The 26151-nt window shown below is 44.9% G+C and overlaps 1 protein-coding gene across 1 annotated transcript in view; it reads left to right on the top strand.

Annotated features, from left to right (window-relative positions):
• Nucleotides 1–26151, top strand: part of plxna2 (plexin A2) — a gene marked incomplete at both ends in the record, with an annotated part of 185588 nt that overhangs the window by 131725 nt on the left and 27712 nt on the right. Inside the window, 6 exons of the mRNA XM_083976069.1 lie at nucleotides 157–250; nucleotides 8122–8361; nucleotides 9169–9312; nucleotides 10406–10640; nucleotides 13036–13178; nucleotides 15216–15484. Of these exons, the coding sequence (XP_083832195.1) occupies nucleotides 157–250; nucleotides 8122–8361; nucleotides 9169–9312; nucleotides 10406–10640; nucleotides 13036–13178; nucleotides 15216–15484 (1125 nt within the window). The remainder of the gene's footprint in view (nucleotides 1–156; nucleotides 251–8121; nucleotides 8362–9168; nucleotides 9313–10405; nucleotides 10641–13035; nucleotides 13179–15215; nucleotides 15485–26151) is intronic.

Here is a 26151-nt window from a genome sequence, read left to right as displayed (position 1 = left end):
TTTAGTTATGAATCGCCTTTAGACGTTGTTCTCTTAGTTTCTCTCTCTTTCTAATCCTATTAATTTGTTTTTGTTCTCCCTTGAGACATGGGAAGGCATTTAACAAGCACAACTGTCATCTTCTTCTTTGTCTTTTGTTTTTGTTTTTTCCTCCAGTGGCCACACCCCTCTGATGATCACAGGAACCAACCTGGACGTGGTTCAGGAGCCCAGGATCCGAGTCAAATACGCCGGCCGGGAGTCTGTGAATGTAAGAACACTGACTACACCGTCTTAAAGGGATTCATTCATTACCTTTAATTGTTGGTGCAAGCTGTTTTTAGATTGGCGGGGCAGAGACGCGAGCTGCTCAGCTAACGCAACGGAGGGGAACGGTACTTTTGCGTTTCCCCCATCAAACAAAATACACAATCCAACAACTCCAAAACACTCTTGTGACCTGCACATTCACCACGCTATGAAATAATAACGTACAATTATGTAACATTACGACACATGAAGCAAATACTCAGAATTAGTTGCGTTTTTGAAATCACTCCGCCCAGGAGCCGTGTCTGGAATGTAGTTCTGGCTACACATTTGCGTCAAAAACAACTCTGTCTCGTGATGTTACATGATTATTTCATAACGTGGTGAATGTGCAGGTCACAAAGGAGGAGGGAAAGGCGCGCTGTGCAAAGCTTGCGTCTCTGCCCCGCCGATCTAAAAGCAGCTTGCACCGGCAATCAAAGGTAATGAACCCACTCCTAACACTATAGGGATTATGGCAATAGGCGAATTTGCCAAAATACTGAACTACCCCTTTAACCAGTGAGCTGAGTGCTGAGCGTGCAGCTGCTACATACTGTAGACATATGGGGATAATGTCTGCTAACTAGCTTCTGCTTGATTCCCTAAATCCTACAGTACAATGCAAGTAAAGCTATGTGATGTTTAGCTTAGGTAAAAAAAAGAAAAGAAAAAAGTGCTATCTCCTCTAACAGCCCCGCCGGCTTACCACGCTTCCCTAACTTCCACTTGAACCCGGTCGTCTCAAGCGCTCCAGCTACAGTAACATCTGAATAATGCAGCCGGCAGTGAGAGTGGTCTGCGTGTCGTATTTAATTAAGAGTTTACTCTAAAGTTTCTCCAGGCAACACCACGACACACCACCTGCTAAGCCTTGTTGTTATTGTTCTGCCATCCTCAACAACGGTTTTCATGTCTGAGGCAAAGCAAGATTCTCATAGTTCTGCAGTAATAGCAGGATGGAGGGGTTTGAGGATGAGGAGGGGGTCAGGTCAGCGGGGGGAGTGTCAGAGGTGTGCATGATCAGGGGCTCGAGGAGACTCCTAATGGCTTTCAATGGAAGATTAACTACGGTCAGAAGTCTTTGGTCAGCATAAAGAGAGCTTGTATAATCAAAGTCTTGGGCTGCGGGAAATCGTTACAAATTGCTTTTGAGCCCCTGTCCTGGGGGTCCTTGTTTAATTAAGAGGATGGGATTTCTTCTCTGTGGTCTGGGGAAAGGTGGGGAGGGCAGATGAATGGATGGGACTAAAGAGGAATAGGCAGAAGGATGGCGAGGAAGAGGAATCAAAGAGGAGAACAGGGGGAAGGAACAATACTGCAGCTGACATTATCTAATGTAAGACACATTAACTAAACAGTTCCCAACCTTTCCAACTGGGATTTTCCAGGATTATATATATTATCCAAAGTATGTATGCAGTTATTTCTAGTACTGTATTTGTCAGCCATTATTCTTCTCCAATGCATATATAGTATAAAGTGTAATTACAGCTATTCACATGCCATTATTCAGCTAAGCAAGGCTGCACAGGTGGAGTCAAAGGTCACATGTTGTATGAAGTGAGGTTTCCCGGTGCTTTTTTGGATTATAGATCAAATGCAGGTTCTATATTAACATTGTGGGAAGAAAAAAAAAATCAAAGTGCTGAGTCCACACAGAGAAATTCACACAGACTGTATTCATGAGACCGTCAGGAAGACTTCTGTAACCTTGTGATCTTACAAATCTAAAGTCAGTCCACCTGGACTCATGATCCAACTTTACAGGATTAAAAAAAAAAAAAAGTTATATTTTTTTGTCAGTCACTTAGAAAACAGAGCCTCCTCTCTTCTGATTGGCTGACTGAGAGAGGAGATGCAAAACTACATGGAGATGGTTTTTGGTTCTTATTGATATCAACACTTCATAGAAAACACTTGTCAAGTGTAAATATTGGATCTTTGAAGTTGTTAACAAACACATTACTAAATACTTTTCCTCTGAGATCACTAACACAAGACATAAGTCCACAGAATAAACATCATCTTTAATTGGACGATTTACATCTTCTTGGTAATTATCTCATGACCTGCTGCTCTAAAGTCTGCTGAAGGCTCAACAACTTTACAAGTCCTCACCACACATGTACTCACTCCATATGGTTCATACACCTGTTTGCTGTAGCACTGGAAACTCAGTCACATGACGCACGAGTACTCTATGTAAAAACACCCAACAAAACTCCTCTGTCTCATTGATAGACTCTGAAAACCTCTCATCACTTTTAGATCTCAACACAGATTTGTGCCGATGTGTTTCCTCCAACTTCCCGTCTCTAAAACTGGCCTTAAGTGTCTGACTTGCTTTAGTGAAATGTTCCTCTTCTGAAACTATATATAACTCTGCCCTGGGTTTTTTTTCATTTATGCTACAGTGTTTTCCCCACGTACGGACACAGTTTCCCCCCGAAAAGACCTTTTTGTTGAGTTGAGTTATGAAAGAAGCCTGGTAATTACAAGTGCAAGACGGATCTCTGCTGTTTTATGTTTAGAGAAGTTACAAGAAGAAGAAGAAGAAAAAGAAGAAAACATCTGATGATTGAAAGACTGCAGCAGATTGGGTGAAATGGGATTTGACTTGTGTGTGCGTGTGCGTCTGATTTGTCAGTTTCCATCGCGGCTTTTTGAAAGAGAGTTGTTCATCTCCACCCGGCCTCATCTCCTGTAACCCTCCACCCTGTGTCACTGCTTTGATTGCCCTCACAGCCACGGAGAATGAATTTCTGTTAAATGCTAAGGTTACAATTACCCATCCTTCATCCAATCTCCTCTCTCTTCCCCCCTTTCCCTCCCCTATTGTCAGTGGAGGAAGCAAACAGCAGCGCAGCCTATAGCAATAAGAGCCGCTGTCTGTCAGCCGGCCTTCAAATGATCACCTGTCTCCCACTAAATTGCTTCTCTTCTCCCCCTCCCTTGTGTCACCTGCACACATTCACAAAGAAGAATCCGGGAATAGGGGGAGAAGAAAAAAAAAAGAGACTATTTTCTTTGTGGGAACGCTCTGTATCTGTCACCGGATTCACAATTGAAACATTTATCATAATCTCGATTAAAGCTAAAAGGGTTATTTTCCAGCTCTGGAGCATTTCCCTGTCCCAGAGAGATTTAATCTAGTAGCATTTGCCACACTTAAGACACCTGGGCTCAGTCCCAGTGTCAGGCTGCGGCACGTCGGCTGCATTTCAGAGCTGCTGCTGCTGCTGCTGCTTATCATGGGAGGTGTTTGAGCAATTGGGTGTGACAGCCAGGCCGCTATCACTTCTTAAGGACAATCGAGGCTGATTGTCTGAGCGCCAGCAGACGGTGCTGATCAGTTAGCAGTGATAATGGACACTCCAAACTTCACGCGTGATTTTTTTTTTTTTTTGTATTCAAAAACCGCCACACATCTCCCCTCAGCAGCGTCAGCGGCTGATTGAGTCTCATCATGGCATCTCGAGTGGCCCCTGCAGTCTGAAGGGCCCGGCGCTGTTTTCCTCCTTTGACTTCTTTGTTATGTAGGTTTTTTTTTATGGGTATTGATTTTTTTTTTTTAAAGAATGAAAAAGAGACACGCAAAGCCCAAACCGAAATTAGTCACACCCTCATCACGAGCAGCGTGGTGCAAAACGTTGAGAGATCAGAGCTGGAGTTAGAACTGAAGGGGACATATTATGGAAATATCCCTTTTTGAAGGCTCTTTAACATTTGGGTGTCTAGTCTTGCCTTTGAGCCTCCAAAATGTGAGAATTGACAAAAAAATCTGTAATTTTCAGGCTCCCTATAGGTTGAAATGTGGAAATGTGAAATGTGGTTTTACGAGCTGTTCCCTCGGTTGTCTAGCAGTGATGTAACTAGTTTTCGAATTTGCATAACCCCACCCCTACCTGGGACCGGTAGAAGGGGCGGGGCAAGCAGTGGTTAATTTGCATTTAAAGGGACAGGCACTGAAACCAGCCGTTGTGAACAGGGCTGTTTTGAGAGGATGAAAAGAGCTGTGATGTTTGATCCTTGGGGTATTTTGACCAAAGCATGTCACAGACATGTCTTTAAGACGCATGGGACCTATTTTAATTTGTGGAAAAGGGGCAGAATATGTCTCCTTTAATACCAGTATTAGTGTAGCAGGCAGGACAGAAAATAGACAAAGTGTAGGAGTAACAAAGTACGAGAACAGCGGAGCAGCCGGTGACTCGCTATCGAGCGCTGACCTCCAGCTGACCTTTCGCTGTGTGACCCCTTCGCATTTCTCCTACGCACATCTCCACAGCCAGGCCATCTTATCCCTTATCCAGCTCTCTCTCTCTCTCTCTCTGCTACCCTGGCCAAAGACCTTTGAATGGTTGAGTGGGCTTTAGCAGCACGGTAGATCACGGTAATGTATTCAGCCAGAGGGGCTGGAGTGTTACTGCCTTAAAACACCCTGGCTCCGTCCAACACTGGAGGAAGAGAAGACAGATGAGGCCGAGATTCCAATTATTTTCTCTATCTGTTGACCTCAATTCATTTTTATCAATGCTGAACAATGTGTAGCTTTCGCTCTGCACACGCCCCGAAGCAGCAGCTGCACTGTTGTGAGTGTATGTACTCTGTGTTGTTGGCAACATACAGAGATTTGTTTTTATTTTAGAGAGTGAAAGTTTGGTCTCTGCGCAGCGTAATGTCATGAGAAGTAGATGGAGAGTCAGCAGAGTGTTTCAAAATACCATAATCCTAATAAATCCTTCTGTAGTGCGAATGGATTGAAGTGTATATTAATAAAAAGCACCTGATATGGCTTTAATGAAAGGCAGAGTCTTGCAAAGGTGTCGCAGTGTTTTGAAATGCAGCCGTTTATTATCCCCACCTTCACAGAGGAACCCAAACACCCCGTTTTCTCCACTAAATCCTACAATGTCCTATTTACCCATCGCTCTTTACGCACTCACTCAAAACATCCTGCATGATAGCAGCGGTTTTCTATCCTGACAGGATTCAAATAAGGAAAGGATTTATTTAAGAAAAAAAAGAGAAAGAAAGAAAGAAAGAAAGAAAGAAAGAAAGAAAGAAAGAAAGAAAGAGTGAGGACAGTGTAGGAAATAATAAAATAATAAATAAAAAAAACTCTGAGTATCCATCTCAGGCAGAGCAGATGGTCGTCAGAACTGTACTTGACTTGCAAATGCCTTGACAGTCACGAGGACGAGGATGCTGCCGGAGCATCTGGGCCTGTCTATATGACATGTCGCCATGCCAACGGTAAGAAAAGCAGCCGCATCAGACTTAACTTGAGCTGATGCATCCATTTAGACCTCTTGATTCCCGCCGCGTCCCTCATCAGAGCCGCATGGCGTACGAGAGGGTGAGATGACTTTCAATGATCTGCTCCCCCTTTAAGTGCTGCCACCATGTGCATTATGGGAAATAAAAGTCTTCCACAAAGCTGTGGGTAGTAGGTGATACACTGTCAACACCCCACATTGTTATGCTAGTTATCTTGTTATGAGCAGCATGTACGTATATATATGTGTGTGTATTAATTTTAGAGCCGTGAGGTGTGAACACATGCATTGTAAAGCCTCTGTAAAGAAAATAATGAATTTAGAAACTCTCATCACTTCTTTGCAACTTTCTCATTGGTTAATGTGAATTCACACCGCCTGAGCTGGGTGAAAGTATGTCAGGAGGCCTATCTGGTTGTGCTATCTATTTTTAAAAGGGGCTTATCATCTCTCGCTCTTGTCACACGCCGCTACTGGAGCTTGTAAAGTGCGAATTCGAAAAAAGGCAAAAATAAAAAAATAAAAATGTCACAAGACCAGGTGAAAGCTGCTGAGGAGCGTTCAGGCCTTGTAGAGTGGTGGTGGAGCTGCTGCTGTATATGTTGCTGTGACAGTCGCAACATTTGAGTCATGTTTCTTTCATAAATCTGAATTATTTCTCGCCGACTTCCAGCTCAACAGACGATGAGTCTGACAGAGCCGACGCCATGATGATTCATTCCGACTCGATTCGTCAATTAGTTGACTGACAGGAAATTAATCAGCAACCATGCTTGCTTTGTTTCAGCTTCTCCAAACATGGATTTGCTGCCTATATGACATTGTAAATATGATATCTGCAGGTTAAGACATTGGAGGGTTTCGATTTTAGCTCCAGAAAACTGTAACTGTAACGGCCGGAAAATAGTAATGATAATAATAATAAAAGGTGTATTGTTACAGTGTCACCTGACAGCTGTGAACCTGTTAGCTGCCTGGGGCTTTTCCTACAGGACCGCTCATATTCTCCTGCAGCTGAATGGTCCCTTTAAATGTTATGTTACTATTACACATGATTGTTATTACCTGGTGCAGTGGTCAGGACTGTCACCGCACAGCAGGTCAGGTTAACTGGCGGCCGTGAATTGCCCCATGATGCCTGCCCAGAGTGTAGTTGCCTAACCACAGCTTTGATTGGCTGCAGCCCCCCAGAGAGGATAAACAGTACAGCAAATGATAAAATTATACAAAACAGTAGATAACACAGACTGTTTTCCCATATTGCACTTTCTGTATAAACTGTACATGTTTATATATACAGTATATCATTCCATACCTTGTACTTCTGCATATTTATATATTTAGATCATGTTACCTACTGATGATGCACTTCTGGTTAGATGCAATCTGCATTTCATTGCCTTGTACCCGTAAAATAAAGATTAATCTGATCTAATCTAATATAAAAAAATTAAATTGCAGTTTTAAACCACATGCACACTGCAAGATTCACTGTCACATTCAGAGTCGTCACTCTCCAGGGTGAAAACACACAAACACTTTATAATCTATATCCAGCAGCTGAGTAAAGAAGCAGCCCAGGTCCACTCCCTCCCTCCCTCCTCCCTCCGCCCTTCGCAGTCACACTCCCACCGCTCCCCTTGCACCATGTTGGCCAAACACAATTGGTGTAGCCTACACAGAATGAGTTTGCATCGATCTCCCTGGCTTTTCTCCGCAGCGGCAGACAACAGGTAGGAGGTGTGGTAGTCGCTCGTGTTCAGCAGCTTTGATGATATTTACCTCTAATTAAGTTTCTTCCCCAGAGAGAGAGAGAGCTAAGGGGGGGGGGGGGAGTGAAAGGAGATAAAAAACCTCTGTGAGCAGAGTGCTGTGCAGCAATCAATCCTCTCTCCCTCTTCTCCCATCCAAAGCCGAGCGGGGCGAGGATGGATGGAGGACAGGTCTCTCATCTGGGCAAACTGGAGAGAAGTAATAAAAGAGCCATAGCTCAAGCTCCAACTGAGGAAACAGAGAAGCAGTGCCTCCATCCTTTGTGTCCTCCAGTGTTTTTCGGTGAAGCTGTAGCAGCAATTTATTTTCGATTTTATGGAGGCTTCCTCTACAATAAAGATGGATTTAATGACACACGATAAATCCCTTTTTTTCTGTGCACAGAATGAGGATTTTCCATGCCAGGTATTAGCCTGGTGAGCTCCCTGCACGGTCCGCCTTGTTACCAATGTGTTTCAGTTAAGATCACACTATAGGTTATAACAAACAGAGCAGAGCTTTGCAGCAGATCGGCTTGAAAGTAGCCGTGTTATTTCAGAAATGGGGGGGGGAAAGAAAACCAAACATCTTCGTCCGCGCCTCCGAAGTTTATCCTGGATGACTGAATCACATTTCTGCTTTCATTTCAGGCTGCTCAGGCTATCACACCATGATGTGTCTTGTTTGAGTGCAACACATCCCCCAGAAGCGTTAGGGAAGAAAAAGTGTTTTCTTCCTTTTTCATACATATTTCCCCTCTCTCTCTCTCTCTCTGTCTTGTTTTGTTGGTTCTCCTCAGGTGTGTAAAGTATTGAACACCACCAGTATGAGCTGCTTCGCCCCCTCGCTGATAGCAGAATACCTTCCGGGGTTGGATACGGTGAAGCACGCGGACGAGTTCGGGTTCATCTTCAACAACGTCCAGGCACTGCTGGTCTTCAACAACACAAACCTCCTCTACTACCCAAACCCGTACTTCGAGCCCCTCAGCACCTCCGGAGTCCTGGAGCAGAAACCTGGCTCGCCCATCATCCTCAAGGTAAAGAACATGTTGAGTGTATTCAGATATATACACATATATACAGCCAGACAAACTCCTTTTCAAGAGCCAGGAAGTGAGCGTGATTGCTCCTTTAATGACTACATACACAGCAGATCAGTGGGTCAGAGTGAGACTAGAAAAGAAAGATACAAGAAATGACTTAATGAATAGTATAAAGACCAACATCCATGCAATAGACTAGAAAAGCAGGTCATTAGCAGGTAAACAAATAATGGTACAGTTATTTTACAGGCTATAACATTATGTAACACTTAAGCCATTGTTTTCCGACGGATACAAAAGGGTTTCGCTGTTACTTCCTGTTTCCTGCAACTAAGCGGATTTCAAAATAAAAGTTCTGCAATATCCTTCAACAGTCAACTTAAGTGTCTCTTTGACATATAAAACATATTCAGGGCAGAATATGTATTTAGATGATGCAGAAACTTAGTTTTCAACACTCACAGCTGATACAGACTCTGCAACATAAGCTACACATGCACTAGATATTTATTTTCTTTCATTAGTCGGGTTTAAAAAGCCTTTTGACCAGAAAACTGAGACATCATCTCATATTCTTTCATCCTGATTCCTATCTCTGCTCCAACCTGTGAAATCTATCACCTTGTTTGATCTCAGTATGGAGTCGTATTAAGCCGGAGCTGTGGGGAGTCTTTAGGTGACATATTGGCTTTGTGGGTTTAAAAAGAAGAAGAAAAAAAAAAGATTTCCATGGAGCCATTTGTTTGTGTTCTCCTCCTAATTTCACACCCTCTCTCTCCGTCCATCTCCACATGCCCACAGGGCAGAAACCTGGTTCCCCCGGCGTCCGGAGGGGTGAAGCTTAACTACACGGTGCTGATTGGAGAGACTCCCTGCTCCGTCACCGTGTCGGAGAGCCAGCTGCTGTGCGAGCCTCCCAACCTCACAGGACAATACAAAGTCATGGTCAGTGTGTGTGTGTGTGTCTGTCTATCTGTCTCTCCGCCCCACCACCACCACCTATGTATGTATTTGTGATTTCTTCTTTATAATAGTTGGCCTCTAAACTCCATTAGTCGTGCTCTCATCGTTGTTCATTCAGCTGAAGGAAAAGAGGTCAAAGGGAGAACAGCGGGAGTGTGCTATAGCTGTCAAAATGTCCTGCCAGAATCCACTGCAATTATTTTTAGTTGCCTGCTCGCTTATTGAGTGCAAGCCCCGGACTATTTCGCTCTCAGCGTCGGTGTGTAGGTGGCTGCATGTGTTTGCACTCGGTATCAATTTCAGCAGACAATATTTACCTACGATTTGGCAGGTTTTCTAAGACTTGGTGCGAGCAGCGCTGTACTGTATGTCAGTTCTCATGTGATTGATTTCACAAGAGCTGATCATATTCTATAGGAATATATGGTATGTTAAAGGAGAATTCCGGCCATTTTTGACCCCTAAAACATTTTCCTGATGGTCACCCAGTGTTGGGGGGAGCAAAAAACGCGACTAAAATTGATGCAGGCAAACCGGAGTTACACCATGGTTAGACGGCGCTAGGTATAGAGACAACGCTAACCTATGGGGGCAATTCTTTCAACCACAACAAACACTCAAAAAACAATCAAATATCTATGGTACATGACTCGAATCCTTATGACTCACCACTGAACTCATACTGTATAGTGTACAGTATAAACAGGATAAACTTTTTGTTTTTGCATGTAATCACTCACCTCAGATACATCCTAGAAAGACATTACTATCCGATTGCAGAGCGCCTGCTCTCCCCGCCACAGAAACAAACACTTTTTCCTTGTTGTGATGATTTCTTTACAAAAATAAACGGTCGGAGATATTTTGGATATTACCACTGCACTGCACTGCGTTTATTTTTGTAAAGAAATCATCACAACAAGGAAAAAGTGGCGGGGAGAGCAGGCGCTCTGCGAATGGATAGTAATGTCTTTCCAGGATGTTTCAGAGGAAAACGATTTAGGGGTCAAAAATGGCCGGAATTCTCCTTTAATTATGCATCTTCTGTGTGTGTGTGATTTGCATCTTTTCACAGGTTCAAGTTGGCGGTCTCCACGTTTCCCCCGGCTCCGTCCACATCATGTCGGACAGCCTGCTGACCCTCCCGGCCATCGTCAGCATCGCCGCCGGCGGAGGCCTCCTCCTCATCATCGTCATCCTCGTCCTCATCGCCTACAAGCGCAAGTCGCGCGAAAACGACCTCACCCTCAAGCGCCTGCAGATGCAGATGGACAACCTGGAGTCGCGGGTCGCCCTCGAATGCAAAGAAGGTTGGTGTCAGCGTTTAACGTTAGCTCAGCAGCCTGATGTTAGATTTACTCCCTCAGATTTTGTCTTTGCATGAAACATCCATTTCTCTTCATCTCTCTTGGGTGGGATGTAAACACAAGAGGCGTGAATGTTTATTTGTGCATATGGTGTTTGAAGTAAATTGTCACATTTCTGTATGTGTTAAATAATGCAGGGAAAATTTCTCCAAATCTAGGTCAGTGAGTCACCCTGGTTACATCCCACAACACATGGATCCAGTCAGAGCGCCCTGCGTGTGACCCGTCTGCTCACATAGTCAATCCTTGCACTTCTCGCTGCTCTCCCGTTTGCATGCTGTGCACAGACTCCCACATAAACTGACACGTGAATATGGAGTTTCTCATTAGAGTCGAACCGACTTCCTCCTCCTCCTCCTCCTCCTCCTCCTCCTCCCCCCAGCGAGAGACACATTACGTTTAGTACTTTTTCACTCTCGTCAGAACCGGAGGGGTAATTTCCTCGTTTATGTTTTTATGAGATTAGTGTGTTTCTGCACCTGGTGTCACTGTGTCGTCGTTGTTTCCCCTGCAACCGCATCAATGCGCCGCCGCTTTGAAAACCGCTGCTCCTTCCTCCTCCTCCCTCGTGGCTCAGGGTTAAAAGAGGCCGCCGTCGTCCGTCTGACCTTTCCGACTTCTTACCCAGAGGGAGGAGCGCAGATAACCCCACCCTGACCTCCAACAAAATTCCCTCCATGCTGCAACTCTCTGCTACGTAGGAATGCTTTTTTTTTTTTTTTGAATGGTCCATAGGGGAAAACTGTGATATCTAGCGTTTAGATTCTAGTTTGCAGCGCTCACTCACTTGCTCGCTCGCACTCACCCCTCCCGTCGGCAAAGTGACGGTGGCCTCCGAGGACAAAAAAACATATTTCATGGAGCGATGAGGTGAAGATCTAAACCATTTTACGATATGTCTGCTGTTTCCTCCTTCTCCTTCTTCTTCGTCGGTTTATTTATGAATGCGAAACTCTTGAAACGTGCTCTCTGACTGGCTGGATTTTCCATTCAGGCTGCTGTACAAATATGGCGGCGCAAGATGGCGACACTCTCTAAAGCAAGACCCTTGCTATATGTATATCCACAAGTTTCTGAACGTCATGTATGGTCAAAACCAGAAGCCGGTGGAATTGTACGTTTAGGTTTCCATGGTTTTCAGTCGTTGTCATAGTTGCGGTAAATACATGGATCTATTAATGCTGGCTTTTAACACGGATGTGACAAATTTAACAAATTTTATTTTATAGCGATTATACACTTATACATGGGAAGTTTAATCAGATTTTGCAAAATAAACCTTGTCAATTATTACACACTGGACCTTTAAATAAACACAACCGATTGGTCCCCGGTGTCATCACTGGCGGTCATTACGACCAATCACTGCCACAGCGAAAGCCCAGTTTGTGTTGCATTCAGGGGGATTTCATCAGCCGGAGAGGTTCTTATTACTCATCCCCTCCAGCTACTCCTGAGTGGCGTTTCTGGTGTTATCATGCAGTGGAAAAAACACCCCGACTGCAGCAGCAAACTTCCAGAGTGGTCAAAATGACAGACAGTTAATAGACGGACGGACGGGCTGGCAGATAGACAGACAGACGGAGCGGGAAAACAGGAGGGATCGGCCCCTACGCAGGCAGGCAGGCAGCCCTGGGAAAAGGAGAAGATTAATGTTTTAACCATTAGCAGTGGCTGGCAGTGTTCTGCCCTGCGGGGGAGATTTAGACGGTACCTGGGTCCCTCCTTATGAGTACACACACCCCTCGTGTGCCTTTAAGCCCATGTGTCAGTGTGTAAGCCCAGCAGTCACAGGGGGGACCAGGGGGCCAGGAGGTGAGGGATAAGACCGGCTGGAGATGGAGGAGTTGCTGCTGCTGCTGTGATAGGCTGCAGACGGGGAGCCTCCCCCAAGGGCGGCGAGGCAGAGCGACCGCGCCACGAGCCGGGAACAGGAGTCAGTCAGGATGGAGCCAATTAACTAGTGCTCACCTGCAGCCTCACACTGAGATGACACACACTCTTTGGGGCCTTAGGTACAGCCAATTTACTGGCTGCTAGATAAAAAAATGAGTGAGAAGTGGTGGGCTGTGTGTGTGCACGTGCAAGAGCAAGCTTTTATTTTTTATTTTTTTTAAGGGAAAAGATGTGAAACGTTGAGTTTCTCTGACAAGAAGACTATCTCAGGCTTTAACTGTCACCTTCATCATAATGGCGGTAAACACCATGAAGATAAGACGGGTTCACAAATTCGGTCCTCGGGGATTAAAGGGAAGGGTTTTATTTTATTTATGTGCTGCGTGTCACTCAAACCGGTCCCTCATGTGCCGTCTTTTTCCTTCTCTTCTCTTCCCTCCAGCCTTTGCCGAGCTGCAGACAGACATCAATGAGCTGACCAGCGACCTGGACCGAGCAGGGATCCCCCACCTGGACTACAGGACGTACGCCATGAGGGTCCTCTTCCCCGGCATCGAGGATCATCCCGTCCTCAGAGAACTGGAGGTAGAGACACAGAAGCAGCAAATGTGTTAATAAAAGACAAGGGGGGAAAAAGATAGAGATGGGGAGAGAGTGGGTTCTCCTGCAGGGGAAGTGGCAGAGTGCTCGAGGGGGAGCAGATAACGGCGTGCCACTTATCCTCTCTGCCCTCTGGTCTTACACCACACACACCAACACACACACACACATAGCGTGGGCAGCAAACACTCATACACACATGTGCACCCAGCTAAAACATGCAAGATCCCTCATGGAAAACACGGTCCCAGCACATGGCTATTTCACCCACCAGTGGCTGCACTATGAGGAGTAATGAACTGAGTAATTCCCAGTCCTCAGGCAGGACTGCAGGTCTCACCGATGGAGGTGGAGGAAGGGAAAAAACACAAAAAAACAGGCCTTTTTTTCTTTTTTCTTGTTCCTCTTCATGGTGCTGGGAAATGAGTTCATTGGCGTCCACTATCAGAGATAAAGACATTCATCGTGATTTGTGATAGAGGTGCAGCTTTCTATTTGTAGATGGGATGGGAAGACCGGACAGAGATGAGTCCCTCCGATGGGAGAAGACATATTATGACCAACTCTTTCACCACAGAGTATATGAAATAAAATATTGCCCCTTTATTCACAAGCCACATATCCTCCAAACATTGTGATGAACTAAATGTTTCCAACTCCCTTTCTCTATTTCAATAACAAACTCTCATGAGATCTTGAGATGCTGATTTTCATCTCTGCTGCATTATGACCAATCATTTATAAATAATGGAAGGACCGCAACGTCAAACCATGAATTATTGATACTATTTTTATTGAACTGTTTTTTTTTATTTTACTGATATTATCTTTTTCTGGCTTGATCAGATAAAAACAAGCAGAAAAGTCGGGCCATATCTAGAGTTGCAGCTTTGTTATGTTTTGACATGAACAAGCAATCACAACTACGCTCACTGAGGAGACAGGAAAGTTTAATCCCAGTTTGTGGGCTGCGTCCTTCAGAGGAGGAATTTGAAGACTGGTTGCATCCTTAAAGGGATAGTTAAACATTTTGGCAAATTGGCCCATTGCCATAATCCCTATAGTCATAGCAGTAGGTTCGTTACCTTTAATTGTCGGTGCAAGCTATTTTTAGAACGGCGGAGCAGAGCTGCAAGCTGCTCAGAGCTACGCTACGGAGGCTAATGGGATTTCTTGGTTTCCCTCATCAAACTCATCAAATACACAATCCAACAACTCCAAAACGCTCTCGTGGACAAGTTGTGACCTGCACATTCACCACGCTATGAGATAATAACACAACGCTACCAGACAGAGTTGTTTTAGAGGTCAATTAATGCAAAACCTCTGATACGTGTTCCCATTGGGGGCAGTTTTTCAGCAAGCAGTCTCTGCATTTGCCTCAAAAACAACTCAATAACACTCAACAACAATTTGCCAAAATGTTGAACTATCCCTTTAAAGTGTCCTTCTTTTCCTGGGAGATGAAGTATCTAACATGCAGATCACAAAAGAAGGGCCACACCTTTGTGGACTGCATTCTCTGAAGGATGTGGCCCCCACAGCTGAAGTGGATCTCATTTCAAACCATGGACACTGCTCGCAATGTGTCATCTTTTTAAGTATCTTGAATTTGATAAATTCACCACTGGGGCCTCTATAGTCTGCACATGTCTCTGACCTTAGACCTAAACTTTTGAAAAATGGCATTCAGAATAGAGTAAGACGGGGAGTTTTGTCCCGTCAGGATTGTCTTACACTGGCAAGTTGTTTGACATTTTGACTTGAAAGTGAAATGGCAGCTAACTCAGGGTACGATGCTTTTTAACAGACCTGGGTCAATAATTGATTAAGATCTTCTCAGTTACTCACCATGAGTGGGAACTTGTGTCTGCCTCGAGTGAAACATGAGTGAGGGGCCTTTGGAAAAATCTTTATTTTGTGTGAGACAAGGTCAGGATGGAAACACAACTCAGCTCATTACTACTCTAATTATTAGAGACTATTACCAACACACTTCCTCCTCTTCCCTCCTCCACCCAGGTGTCGGGTAATGGCCAGCAGAACGTGGAGAAGGCCTTGAAGCTGTTCGGCCAGCTCATCAACAACAAGGTGTTCCTGCTCACCTTCATCCGGACGCTGGAGATGCAGCGCTCCTTCTCCATGAGGGACCGCGGCAACGTGGCCTCGCTCATCATGACGGCGCTGCAGGGGCGTCTGGAGTACGCCACCGACGTCCTCAAGCACCTGCTGTCGGACCTCATCGACCGCAACCTGGAGAGCAAGAACCACCCGAAGCTGCTGCTGCGCAGGTAACAGAAGCACCGTGATCATGACCTGTAGCTCGTACCCATCTATTTATTATATGATATACGATAGATTTAAAGGCTTAGGGTGAATTCCAATTCCTATCTTAACGCCCAATCCCAAAAATGCGCCTCAATATTGAGATTTTCCGACACCACCATTGGGAGCAAGGGCTACTCAGAATGCAGTATTTTATTTACTAATACAATAGAGATATAAATATTACGAAAACCATTGTATGATCTTAGTTTAGGCCCATTTTATGGATTATTTACCTTATTGTTGCATAACATTGAGCCTATTTTTTATTTTACGATCTTTTGTCAATTATAGCCGGCCGGTGCGGACAAGCCATGTTGCTATCGTTTAGTTACAAAATTGTCATTTTTCTCTGTGGTAATGTAGTTGTTAAAGCAGAAGTGAGTGGTCCGGTCGTTTTCGCTAATGCTGCGTTCCAGGCAGGCTTTTGAAATCGTAAATTACAGCTTCAAGTCACAACTTACGACTTTGTAGCGTTTCAGGCAACCCACTCGTGTTTTTCCGACCTGTTTTACCGGTGAAAGTCACTATAACGGCCACTCGTAACTTCCGACCGGTGAACTCGTACCAGATCGAACTGGTACCACTTCACGGTCGGAAAAATACGAGTTTCCTTGAACGCACCATAACAGTCCTCGTCGCTACGTCACCACATTCACGGCGTTCCTTGGCTGCACACACAGCCCTGCATGCCGTTCTCTCTCCTCATTGGATAAAAACTGTAGGATACGATAAATGTTTTCTCTTCGGCTCAGAGCAGAGCAGAGGGACTGAGAGACCCGTGTTTCAGTCCAAACACTCTATGTAAGTGATTGCTGTCGGAAGATATAACTATTTAAGATTTATATTAACACAAATATATCACTCACTTCTGCTTTAAGTTGTTTTATCAAGAAACAGCCTACGTTAAATGTTTGCGGCGATAATGTTATAAGATGACCGGGCTAATGTCATCTCCCGTAGCTGCAGAGTTATCTAAAGATAGTTACAGCTGGTGTTTACCTTTCAATAAACCGTGGTATGCGGTGACTTTCAGATGAATATGTCCGTGGTTGTGGTATTTATACAGATTATTTGTATGAATATCAACGTATAACTATCTCAACTAACTTATAGGCTACAAAAAAACCTAATAACCGAAGTAATAACTGACAGATAGTCCAAAACAATTTCAAAAACATGGACCTGATGGACCTGTCGATTATAGCTGCGTTTGTGGCTTATGATTAAACTGGCAGGGTTAACAGTGCAAATAAAAAAATAAAATAAACTAATGCCACAGTCTGAAGACGTATCTGTATTTAAGGGGTGTCCCATTTCTAAGTCACAAAATAGCACTTAACACTTGGTTTTGAGGGCTATTAAGATTAAGGGTTGAGTTTGAGGTCAGTGATGCTTTACAGAACCGTCCCAGATGTTTGATTTGATTAAGTTCAGTCAAAACGTAGAACAAACAGTCCTGGTTCCAGGCCTGTAGGAGGATGTTAATACATATAGACAGATGGATGAGGATTGATTAAGAGCTGTATGTTCTTCTTCCTCCCCTTATATTTTTCTCCTGGTGGGTGGATGCATTCAGATCCCTCACCCCCCCGTGCTCCTCCGATGTAGTCGCTTCACCGAGTATACGAGTGCGACAGCAACATGTACAGTATGCTGAGATAAACGCGGCGTGTTCGTCACGTCAGCGGCAAACATCTGAATTCTCTGCATAATTCCTGCTTCTCTCCCGCTCTGCTTCTCTCTCTCATTGCCAATGTCAGTCTCACTTATCCTCCAGGCTCAGGCACCTTATAAAACATTCAGCAGTGGTTCAACTTAACTTTTCTCTCTCTCTCTCTCTCTCTCCTCCTCCTCCTCCTCTTCCTTGCTGTGTCTCCAGTGTACATTGTTTTCCGGGGGAGTTGGGATTATGTGCTAAAACTTTAAACACCTGCTAAGTCCTTGCCCAAGTGTCCTCAGCTGCTTCGGTGGCTGCGAATGTATAGAAACAGTGTGAAGGACTGACAATAAAAAAAAAAGGTAGAGAATGCACAAAGCTCTGTGAACGGAGCTCTGTGAGAAGCTGACTGTGCTCTGTGCAGGATTTTGATTATGTTTACACGACTAATAAGCAGAGACAGAGAGAGCAGGCAGCTGCTCCACTTTCAAACACCACCTTCATTCTGATGTTAATGTTCCCTCAGTGTCTGTGTTTGAAAAACCCACATTAATAGTCAGGGTAAATAACTGCCAGACAGAAAAGACGACGGCACGGCGGCGCAGAAGCAAACAGAGCAAGAGGTTGAAAAGACGGGAGGGAAGCCACACGGACCCAGATTAAGCTGTTATTTTGTACGACAGCGGGGGCCTCACGTCACCTCCAAGTTTCCATTATCCTCCTCCTATTAGGAGCGCAGTGGTACGTAATCCCGGGGTCCTGCCGCTGCAGCCTGCAGGGCTGGATGTCCCATAGTTTTTATATTTCACTCCAAGAATTTAAGGGATTAACGATTTGACATGGCTCTTTGCCGTTGTTGTCTTCCTCATCGCCTATTTAGTGAAAAGCCGGCAGTCAAGCCAGCCAGCTGACTCATACTCACTCTCACACACACACACACACACACATGTCTGTGATGATGTTTGTGCAGGGCGTAGTGAGTGAGGCTGCTGGGCTGTGCTTTGTTGCCATTTTCACATTCACTTGTCTTTTCTATTGGCTCTTCTCACTCTATTATCTCATATAATAGGATAGTGAAATCTTTGCTATTCTGCTGGCTGAGACCCCCCTCTGTTTTCTGGTATTAATGAACGCTTCTTACAGACAGCATGTAAGCAGATCCTTGTGTTTCTTGTTTTTTTTTGTTTTTTTTTTATCCGTCTGGGCTCAGCCTGTGATTGAAATATTACTCTAACGAACTGAAGCGATGCGTCTGAGTCCACTGTGCTCGTCAGGAGATCAGTGGAGGCAGATATCACTCGGAAAGTACTTCTGAATGAATCATGAGTGAGCTTACAGTCCCTGGGCAAAGTTAACACGGCTATAGGATCGAGCCGACACATAGGAAGGAGCTCCGGGTCGACCACCACACTTCCTGACTTCATTTATATTACAGCGAGTTGAAAGTGCATCCTCGAGACAAGCCTGAGCGAGAGTAAAGAGCTTTGCTTCTCTCACCGTCCCGCTGTCATTGAATGCCTCCCTCCAGAGAGGGGAGCATGTCCACACAGCCGGCACGCTCGACCTTTTAAAGAGAAAACCATAATTCGCAACAAGCGCAACAGACAAAGATACAAAAATAGCTCCATCTGTCACAGCGTTTTAACCGTGTTGTCCTCACAGTCCCTCGGTGACCTGCAGCGGTAATCAAAGTTTCATGCGTACAACCGAACCAAATGGCTGTTTAGTAAAGGATCGGGTCTGTACGTCTGTCACTGTCAGCAAAATCCATGGAAATGGTGAAAACCAACAAAGCATTAGTCCGTCTCCCAGCACTTTCCACAACTCACAAACTTTCATTTTATCTCCTCAAAACCCATGGGTGCTGTGGTTTTTAGCAAAGTCGTCCTCCAACAGGAATACATTTTTTGAGTGTTTCCTGCAGCATGACGGAGCATTGAGGGTCAGCTCTAGTCTTAAGTAAACCACTGTGCCCATGTTCCTTATGATGAAGGAGCTCATGATGCAGTCCTGCCTGTGGCTCATTTGTGTGCTTTTTTTTAAGTTTGGGGTCAGTGATTGGAAAGTATGAGAACCTTATGCTATAATCATAGCAGTAGGTTCATTATCTTTATGACTCAACAGGTCTTTTTACCTGGTTAAATAAAGGCTAAATAAAAATAAATACATTTATTTGTCAGTACAAGCTATTTTTAGAATGGCGGAGCAGAGCCGTGAGCTCCTCAGAAATTTTTTACCATGGTGGGACTAATAAAGGAATATCATACCATATCTTATCTTATCTTGTTTTAGTGATGTTAAAGGGATAGTTCAACATATTGTCAAACTGGCCCATTGCCATAATCCTTATAGTTTTAGGAGTAGGTTTGTTACCTTTAATTGTCGGTGCAAGCGGCGGAGCAGAGCCGCGAGCTGCTCAGAGCTACGCTACGGAGGCTAATGGGATTTCTTGGTTTCCCTAATCAAACTTATCAAATACACAATCCAACAACTCCAAGCAGCTCACGGCTCTGCTCCGCCTTTCTAAAAACAGCTTGCACCGACAATTAAAGGTAACAAACCTACTCCTAAAACTATACAGGGATTGTAGGGAGTATGACTCAATTTGGGTCAATTTGCCACAATGTTGAACTATCCCTTTAATGCGATGTCAGTTTTAGTCTTTTTTATGAGACTTGATGGAATGAAGGCCAGAATAATAGCAGGCTGATGCTGTTATCCAAATGTAAACAAAGGATTACAAACAAGATTAGAAGCGTCTGTCCGTCTCTAACTGATTGACAGCTCTATTAACACCAGGACTGACTCCAGACAACAAAGTAATTGTCTTTGTTTACCAAGAGGAGGGTTTCTCTTCAGTCTGTACTGTATCTACTAGTGTCTGGTGTGCAGTGTAAGACAGTGTGTAGGTGTAGTAGGTAGTAGGTACACTGTGTGCATGCCCGTGGCGAACAGGGAGGTTCTGACATAACAGCAGCACATTGTGGCTGCTCCAGAGAAGCTAAAGCGTCCTTAATTATTGAGCCCTGTTCCTGCAGCGAGGAGATGGAGGAGCATGCCATCACTAACCACAGCACAGAGGGGGGGAGGAACATGAGGGAGGAAGAGAGAGAAAGAGGGAGAGAGAGGATTCAGAAGAAGCAGAGTTGCAGATACTAATAAACATTTTAATTCGGCAGATTAAACGCAGCCTCTGAACGCTTGTTCAACTTACAGTACGTGGGCAGCACGTTAAAGATGCTGCATGTTAACTCCCTCTGATGCCTCTCGCATCTCTGTATGCCCCCGTCATACCTTTTCTCTTCTGTATTCCTCTCACACATACACACTCTCTCTCTTAAAGCAGATTATCTCCTGATAGTATTTTTTTTTCATATTTGAGTGTTTAATTGCTGATGTGCTATCTCTACCTTACCGCGGAGTGATAATATTAGATTAACTTGTATCAGTCCACTGTCACCAAACTCTTTGCTCGATAAAAAGTCCTAAATATAGATCTAGTTGCAGTGGTTTTTAGATGTCTGATAAGGATGAGCCAGGTTCTGGTTCTGCAGGACTGAACAACCTTCCTCCTCTTCACTCGTCGTCATGCAGAGATCTGATGGGTGCATTTGCTGACACTGGATTTGATTCGTATAGCGCCTAATGTGCTTACAGTTAGTTCATAAATATGCAACAGGGATGTACCGTGACATTTCTGCTCCCTCCCCCCTGAAACGAGCTGAATGGGCTGAAGTGGTGAATCACAGGAAGAAGACACGGATGCAAGATGGGAAAACAAATCAGCATCATTTATTTGACAAACTGGTTACCTACGTAATGGGTTACGAATGGTGACTGCAGCATTATGGGCTGCTTGTGTTTGAATGCCAGGGGGCAGTTTTGCACAGGGGCGTGACTAGGATGTCATCTGTGGGTGGGCATTTGGATAATTTGGGTGGGCAGCAACAAACATGTTGGGAGGTAGCAGGCTTTAAAGAGGAACTATGCAAGATTTGTACCTTAATTAAACTGCTTTGGAGTAATTGTGATGGTTGAATGACTTGAATGACCTAGCGTCCTTTGGCGTGTCCCAGATCTCTTCTTGCAAGAAACATGGAGTGTTTTACAGCACTACGACACAAACACACCCTATTATCCATAATTGATATATAGTAACATTCCCCACCTTGGAGGACATTTCTCCACGGATTGAAAACGGCATGCAAACAAATGCACATGCGAGTTGTTACGACAGTGAAAATATTTACTCTGAAACTGTAGAGGGAGCTCCACTGAGAAAAAAACGACCAACATGAAACATGCAACTCGCAAAACATGCAAACTCGACTGTAAGAACTAGAGAAAAGAACAAACAAGAATCAAAGGTATAAACAGTTTCATTTGGATGGCTGAGGATCTTGTGATTCACTAAACCGTGTCTCTACCACATGTGTGAAGAAGCGCTGTGGTTTGGCGCTAATGTAAAGGAGGAGCACAGCCACACCTTCAAAATGGCCGACAGGAAAGCAGAGCATGTTTTAATGACAAAATTACAATTGGCCACCCCAGCCCACCCCACCGACACGCCCCTGGTTTTGCATGATGTTGCGCCGTCGTCGCTCTGTGGATCAGGCTCAGCTAAGTGTTGGATCCCATTCCACCATCCATCAAACCAGTGAAAACAAATCATAGCAGTGTTTCTGCCTTCATGCAGCAGAGATGTAATAATGATAATAATAATATCCCCAGTCAGTTAAAGTCCTAGAATCGAGGTTTTTTGAAGGGTGCGCACTCGTGCTCCTCGGAGGCGCCTCGTTCAAAGACGCTCCGCTCTCCTCGGTATTTACAGCTTTTCAGAAGCTTCACACTTTCTTTGTCTTGATAAGAGAAAGATTTTTTAGCTCGCAGACACTCGCGCTCTCCTAAAAGCTCTTTGAAAGAGATATGTAAGCGTCTGATTCCCTCACTCCGCGGTGTGCTAAGTGGAAGCAATGCTGCACCTCTTGTTGTTTGTATTGTATTTCTCACCATTAGTGAAATATTTCTTCTTCTTCTGCTGCTGCTGCTCTGAACTCATCTCATCACATCTGTGGTCACTTCGCAGCATCATCCTCTTTCTGTCCATCCATTATTATAGAAACTCTTATAGTGTTTGATGACCCCCGCCCACCAGAACATCCCGGAACAGTTAACCACATCATCTATTTTCTTTCTTTTTTTTGTCATTAAGCTCTATTCTCCGTTCTCTCTCCATCATCCTCTTAAGTTTTGCACACAGCAACTCCCTTCGCTGCGCTTCTCTCTTTATAATGTTCTTTTAATGGAATCACAGAACATTGCTTCTATCACCTTGAGACTTTTCAATCTTGTATTATTTTTCTCCTCAGCGTTTTTGTAATGAGATTTCCGCCCATGCAGAGCAATGGAGTACAGCGTTATTAAGAGAGTCGGTATTGTGTTTGGCATTAGTTTCATTGAAAGACATTCCACCGCCTGCTAATATAGCCTCCCCTCCACCCCGGCTGCCATTAGGAGACTAGAAATGGGAGGGGTGGGGGTGGTTTGTGTGTGTGTTGGGGGGGTACAAGGCTCCCTTCTTAAACACTACGTGGGATAATGAAATCCTGATGTTCATTAATGAAACTCAATTAATAGAGAGAAGGAAGTGGAGGCAGATGAGGAGGAGGAGGAGGAGGACAAAAAGGAAAAGGAGAAGAAGGAGAACAAAGTGCGTCTTAACCCCCCCACCCCACCCCTCGCCCCCTCCGCCATTCAAAAGGAAGGATATTAAGGGTGGGGGGGGAGTCAGCAGCACAGCCCCCGCACAAAAGGCATTATTTGACTTCCTTCTTCGGGACTTGCTGAGCTTATTAAAATGCTTAATAGGTTCCATTAACTTCTAACACACTCAAGTCTCTCACTAGTTGGGAGGGGCGCATGGTAAAGAGAGAAGGGGGGAGAGGTGGGAGGGAAGGAGGGAAGGAGGGAGGGAGGGGGGCAATTACAGAGGGATTTGGGGGGTTTTGTCCATAAAGAAAACACAATATATTTAGGTTTATCCAGCGTGAAAGTCGAGCCGCCGGCGCTCGAACCCGCTCCTTATTATGAATGTTTGAATGAAGACTTGAATGTGAGCGCTGTTCGTGTTTCTTCCTTTTTTATTTACGTACGTATGTTGTATGTATACAGAGGCCTGTGTGTTTGTGTACTGTATGTCGGGATGACACAGAGGAGAGAGGCACAGAGCTTCTGCATGTATCTGCACACAACAGGAGCTTTCCTCCGTTTCCACTGATGTTTACTTTCCCTCATCCTGTCGCGGAAACTGGGTGAACTAATCTACATCTTCCCCTCCTCCTCCTCCTCCTCCTCCTCCTCCTCCTCCTCCTCCTCCTCCTCCTCCTCCTCCTCCTCCCCCTCCTCCTCCTCCTCCTCCTCCCCCTCCCCATGCTGGCACATGGCTGTCACCCGGCTCTCTCTCTCTCTCCTCTCTCGGTGAGCTGCCAATAAAGCCGACCGGCAGCCATGAAGCGTCGCTCTCGGAGGAGTCGTTCTGCAGATCATCATTCACAAAAAAACAAAATCTAACCTCCGCCACGACCGTCGTCCGTCCTGCAGCTGAACACGTCGTCCTCTATTATTCTGCATGCGAAACAGAGTCTCTCACTCTTATAGATCTCAATTTAATGAGACACAAAGAGTGACTGACACTTCTTCCCCCGGTCTCAGTGACTAAAACGTTCTAACCACCCCTGGCTCATACAATCCATCTGGGACTTGCCGCTGCTGCTGCTGCTGCTGCTGCTACTGCTGCTGCTGCTTGCTTCAGTCGCACACACTCTTGCTTATAGCCCTCAAACACGACTTAACGCAATTATCTCCATAATAGTCATAATCTCCCTTTAGGTCCATTCAGAGCCTGAATAGGTATAATCATCCCCAGCACTATTTAGCTCTGAGGAGACGAAAGCCTTCCAGCTTGTCTTTAATACCTGGCTGCTTCAATTCTTGCTAATCCCTGGTTCGGCACACAGTGTTGTAAGGCCGCTCCATCATATCCACCAGAGTAATCACAGTAATTTCCTGCTACATTAAGAGGGTCATTTTTTTTTTTTTTTTTTTTTGCCTCCCCGCCCCGCCACCGCCACCACCACCAATAATACATTGCTGTTTGATTTGGCAGCGCTCATGTACAAGCTGATGGGGGAGTGATCATTTTGCAGCCAGGTGACAATCACAAGCTGTCACACTCTTGCAAACAGCAGCTCAGTCTGTGTGGGGCACTTCACCGTGGCATGTTAACTTGTGATTAGCGAGTGTTGTGGAGCTGTGGTGGAGCTAGCGGGAGTAATGACAGTGATAATGGTGGGGACCAAAAAGCTTGGCTGCTAGGAGGAAAAATCCATTTCCAATCCAAAGCAGCTTGGTACTGCTGCTTTTTCAAATCACTTTTTTTTCTCTTTTTTTTAAAGGGATAGTTCAACATTTTGGCAAATTGGTCCATTGCCATAATCACTATAGTCATAGCAGTAGATTTGTTACCTTTAATTGTCAGTGCAAGCTATTTTTAGAACGGCAGAGCAGAGCCGTGAGCTGTTCAGAGCTACGCTATGGAGGCTAATGGGATTTCTTGGTTTCCCTCATCAAATACACAATCCAACAACTCCAAAACGCTCTCGTGGACAAGTTGTGACCTGCACATTCACCACACTAAGATATAATAGCGGAACGTTATGGGACGGAGTTGTTTTCAAGGTAAATTCATGCAAAACCGCTCCGTTATTATTTCATAGAGTGGTGAATGTGCAGGTCACAACTTGTCCACCTGAGCGTTTTGGAGTTGTTGGATTGTGTATTTGATGAGTTTGATGAAGGAAACAAAGAAATCCCATTAGCCTCCGTAGCGTAGCTCTGAGCAGCTCGCGGCTCTGCTTTGCCGTTCTAAAAATAGCTTGCACAACAAATAAAGGTAACAAACCTACTGCTATGACTATAGGGATTATGGCAATGGGCCAATTTGCCAAAATGTTGAACTATCCCTTTAACTCAGTCGGTATACACACACACACAGGCGGCGTGTGTGTGTGTGCACAGCAGTCAAACGGAGGAGGTGAAAGAGCAGGGCGGCAGCGTTTTTACAAGACGAGGGAGCTTGTTGCTATTCACCTCAGGTGCTCGTCCACATGAGTTGCGCAGAACTAACCCTTTCATCTGTGTTTCATGCTTGTTAACTATTCCCACCTGGCTGTTTGGTATTCTTTTCTTTTCTCTTCTCTCTTCTCTTTTTTTTTATTTTTTTTATTTTTTTAAGTCAAACTTCTGTTTCTCTACTGTTCCATGATGGTGCTAATGAGGCAGATGGGGGGATGTTAGTCTGCCATTCAGAGGGCGATATGAGTAGGGATCATAAAAGAGGTGCACACACATATACACACACACACATACAGTAGATATGTACACACACACACACACACACAACCCTCTTCTGCGCTCTGTGGTAGAAATAGTGAAGAGGTCATTGCACACTCGTGTGTGTTTTCATGCCCAATCAAGCCCAGCAGTGTGATGTACCTCCACATGTGATTGACTAGGGAGGTGGAGATGGTGGGTGTGTGTTGGTGTGTGTGTGCTTGTGTCTGTGTGTGTGTGTGGGGTGGGGGTGGGGGGGTCTTAGACGACAGGAAATGAGAGGAGAGGAGATGGTTTTGGCTGTGATCAGACATTACCAGGCTGTGACAGCACTCGTCTCTCTCAACAGCTGAGGCTTGTCACAGCTGCTGATGCCCTGCTGTGTTCAACCACACGTGAATACACACACACACACGTGCACACACACACGCGCACACACATCCATGCATACTCGAGTCACACACACACTCAACACACAGATGCCCTCTCTCTGCTCTGCTCGCTCACTGTGACACACAAAGTGTTGCAGGCGGTACACAAGCAAAAAAAAAAAAAAAAAACAGCGGCAAAGATGCACCCACC

This window comes from Trachurus trachurus, assembly GCF_905171665.1.
Source record: "Trachurus trachurus genome assembly, chromosome: 7".
Classification (NCBI taxonomy): Eukaryota; Metazoa; Chordata; class Actinopteri; order Carangiformes; family Carangidae; genus Trachurus; species Trachurus trachurus.
Note: the sequence above shows the minus strand (reverse complement) of the source record. Positions and strands in the feature narration are given on the sequence as shown.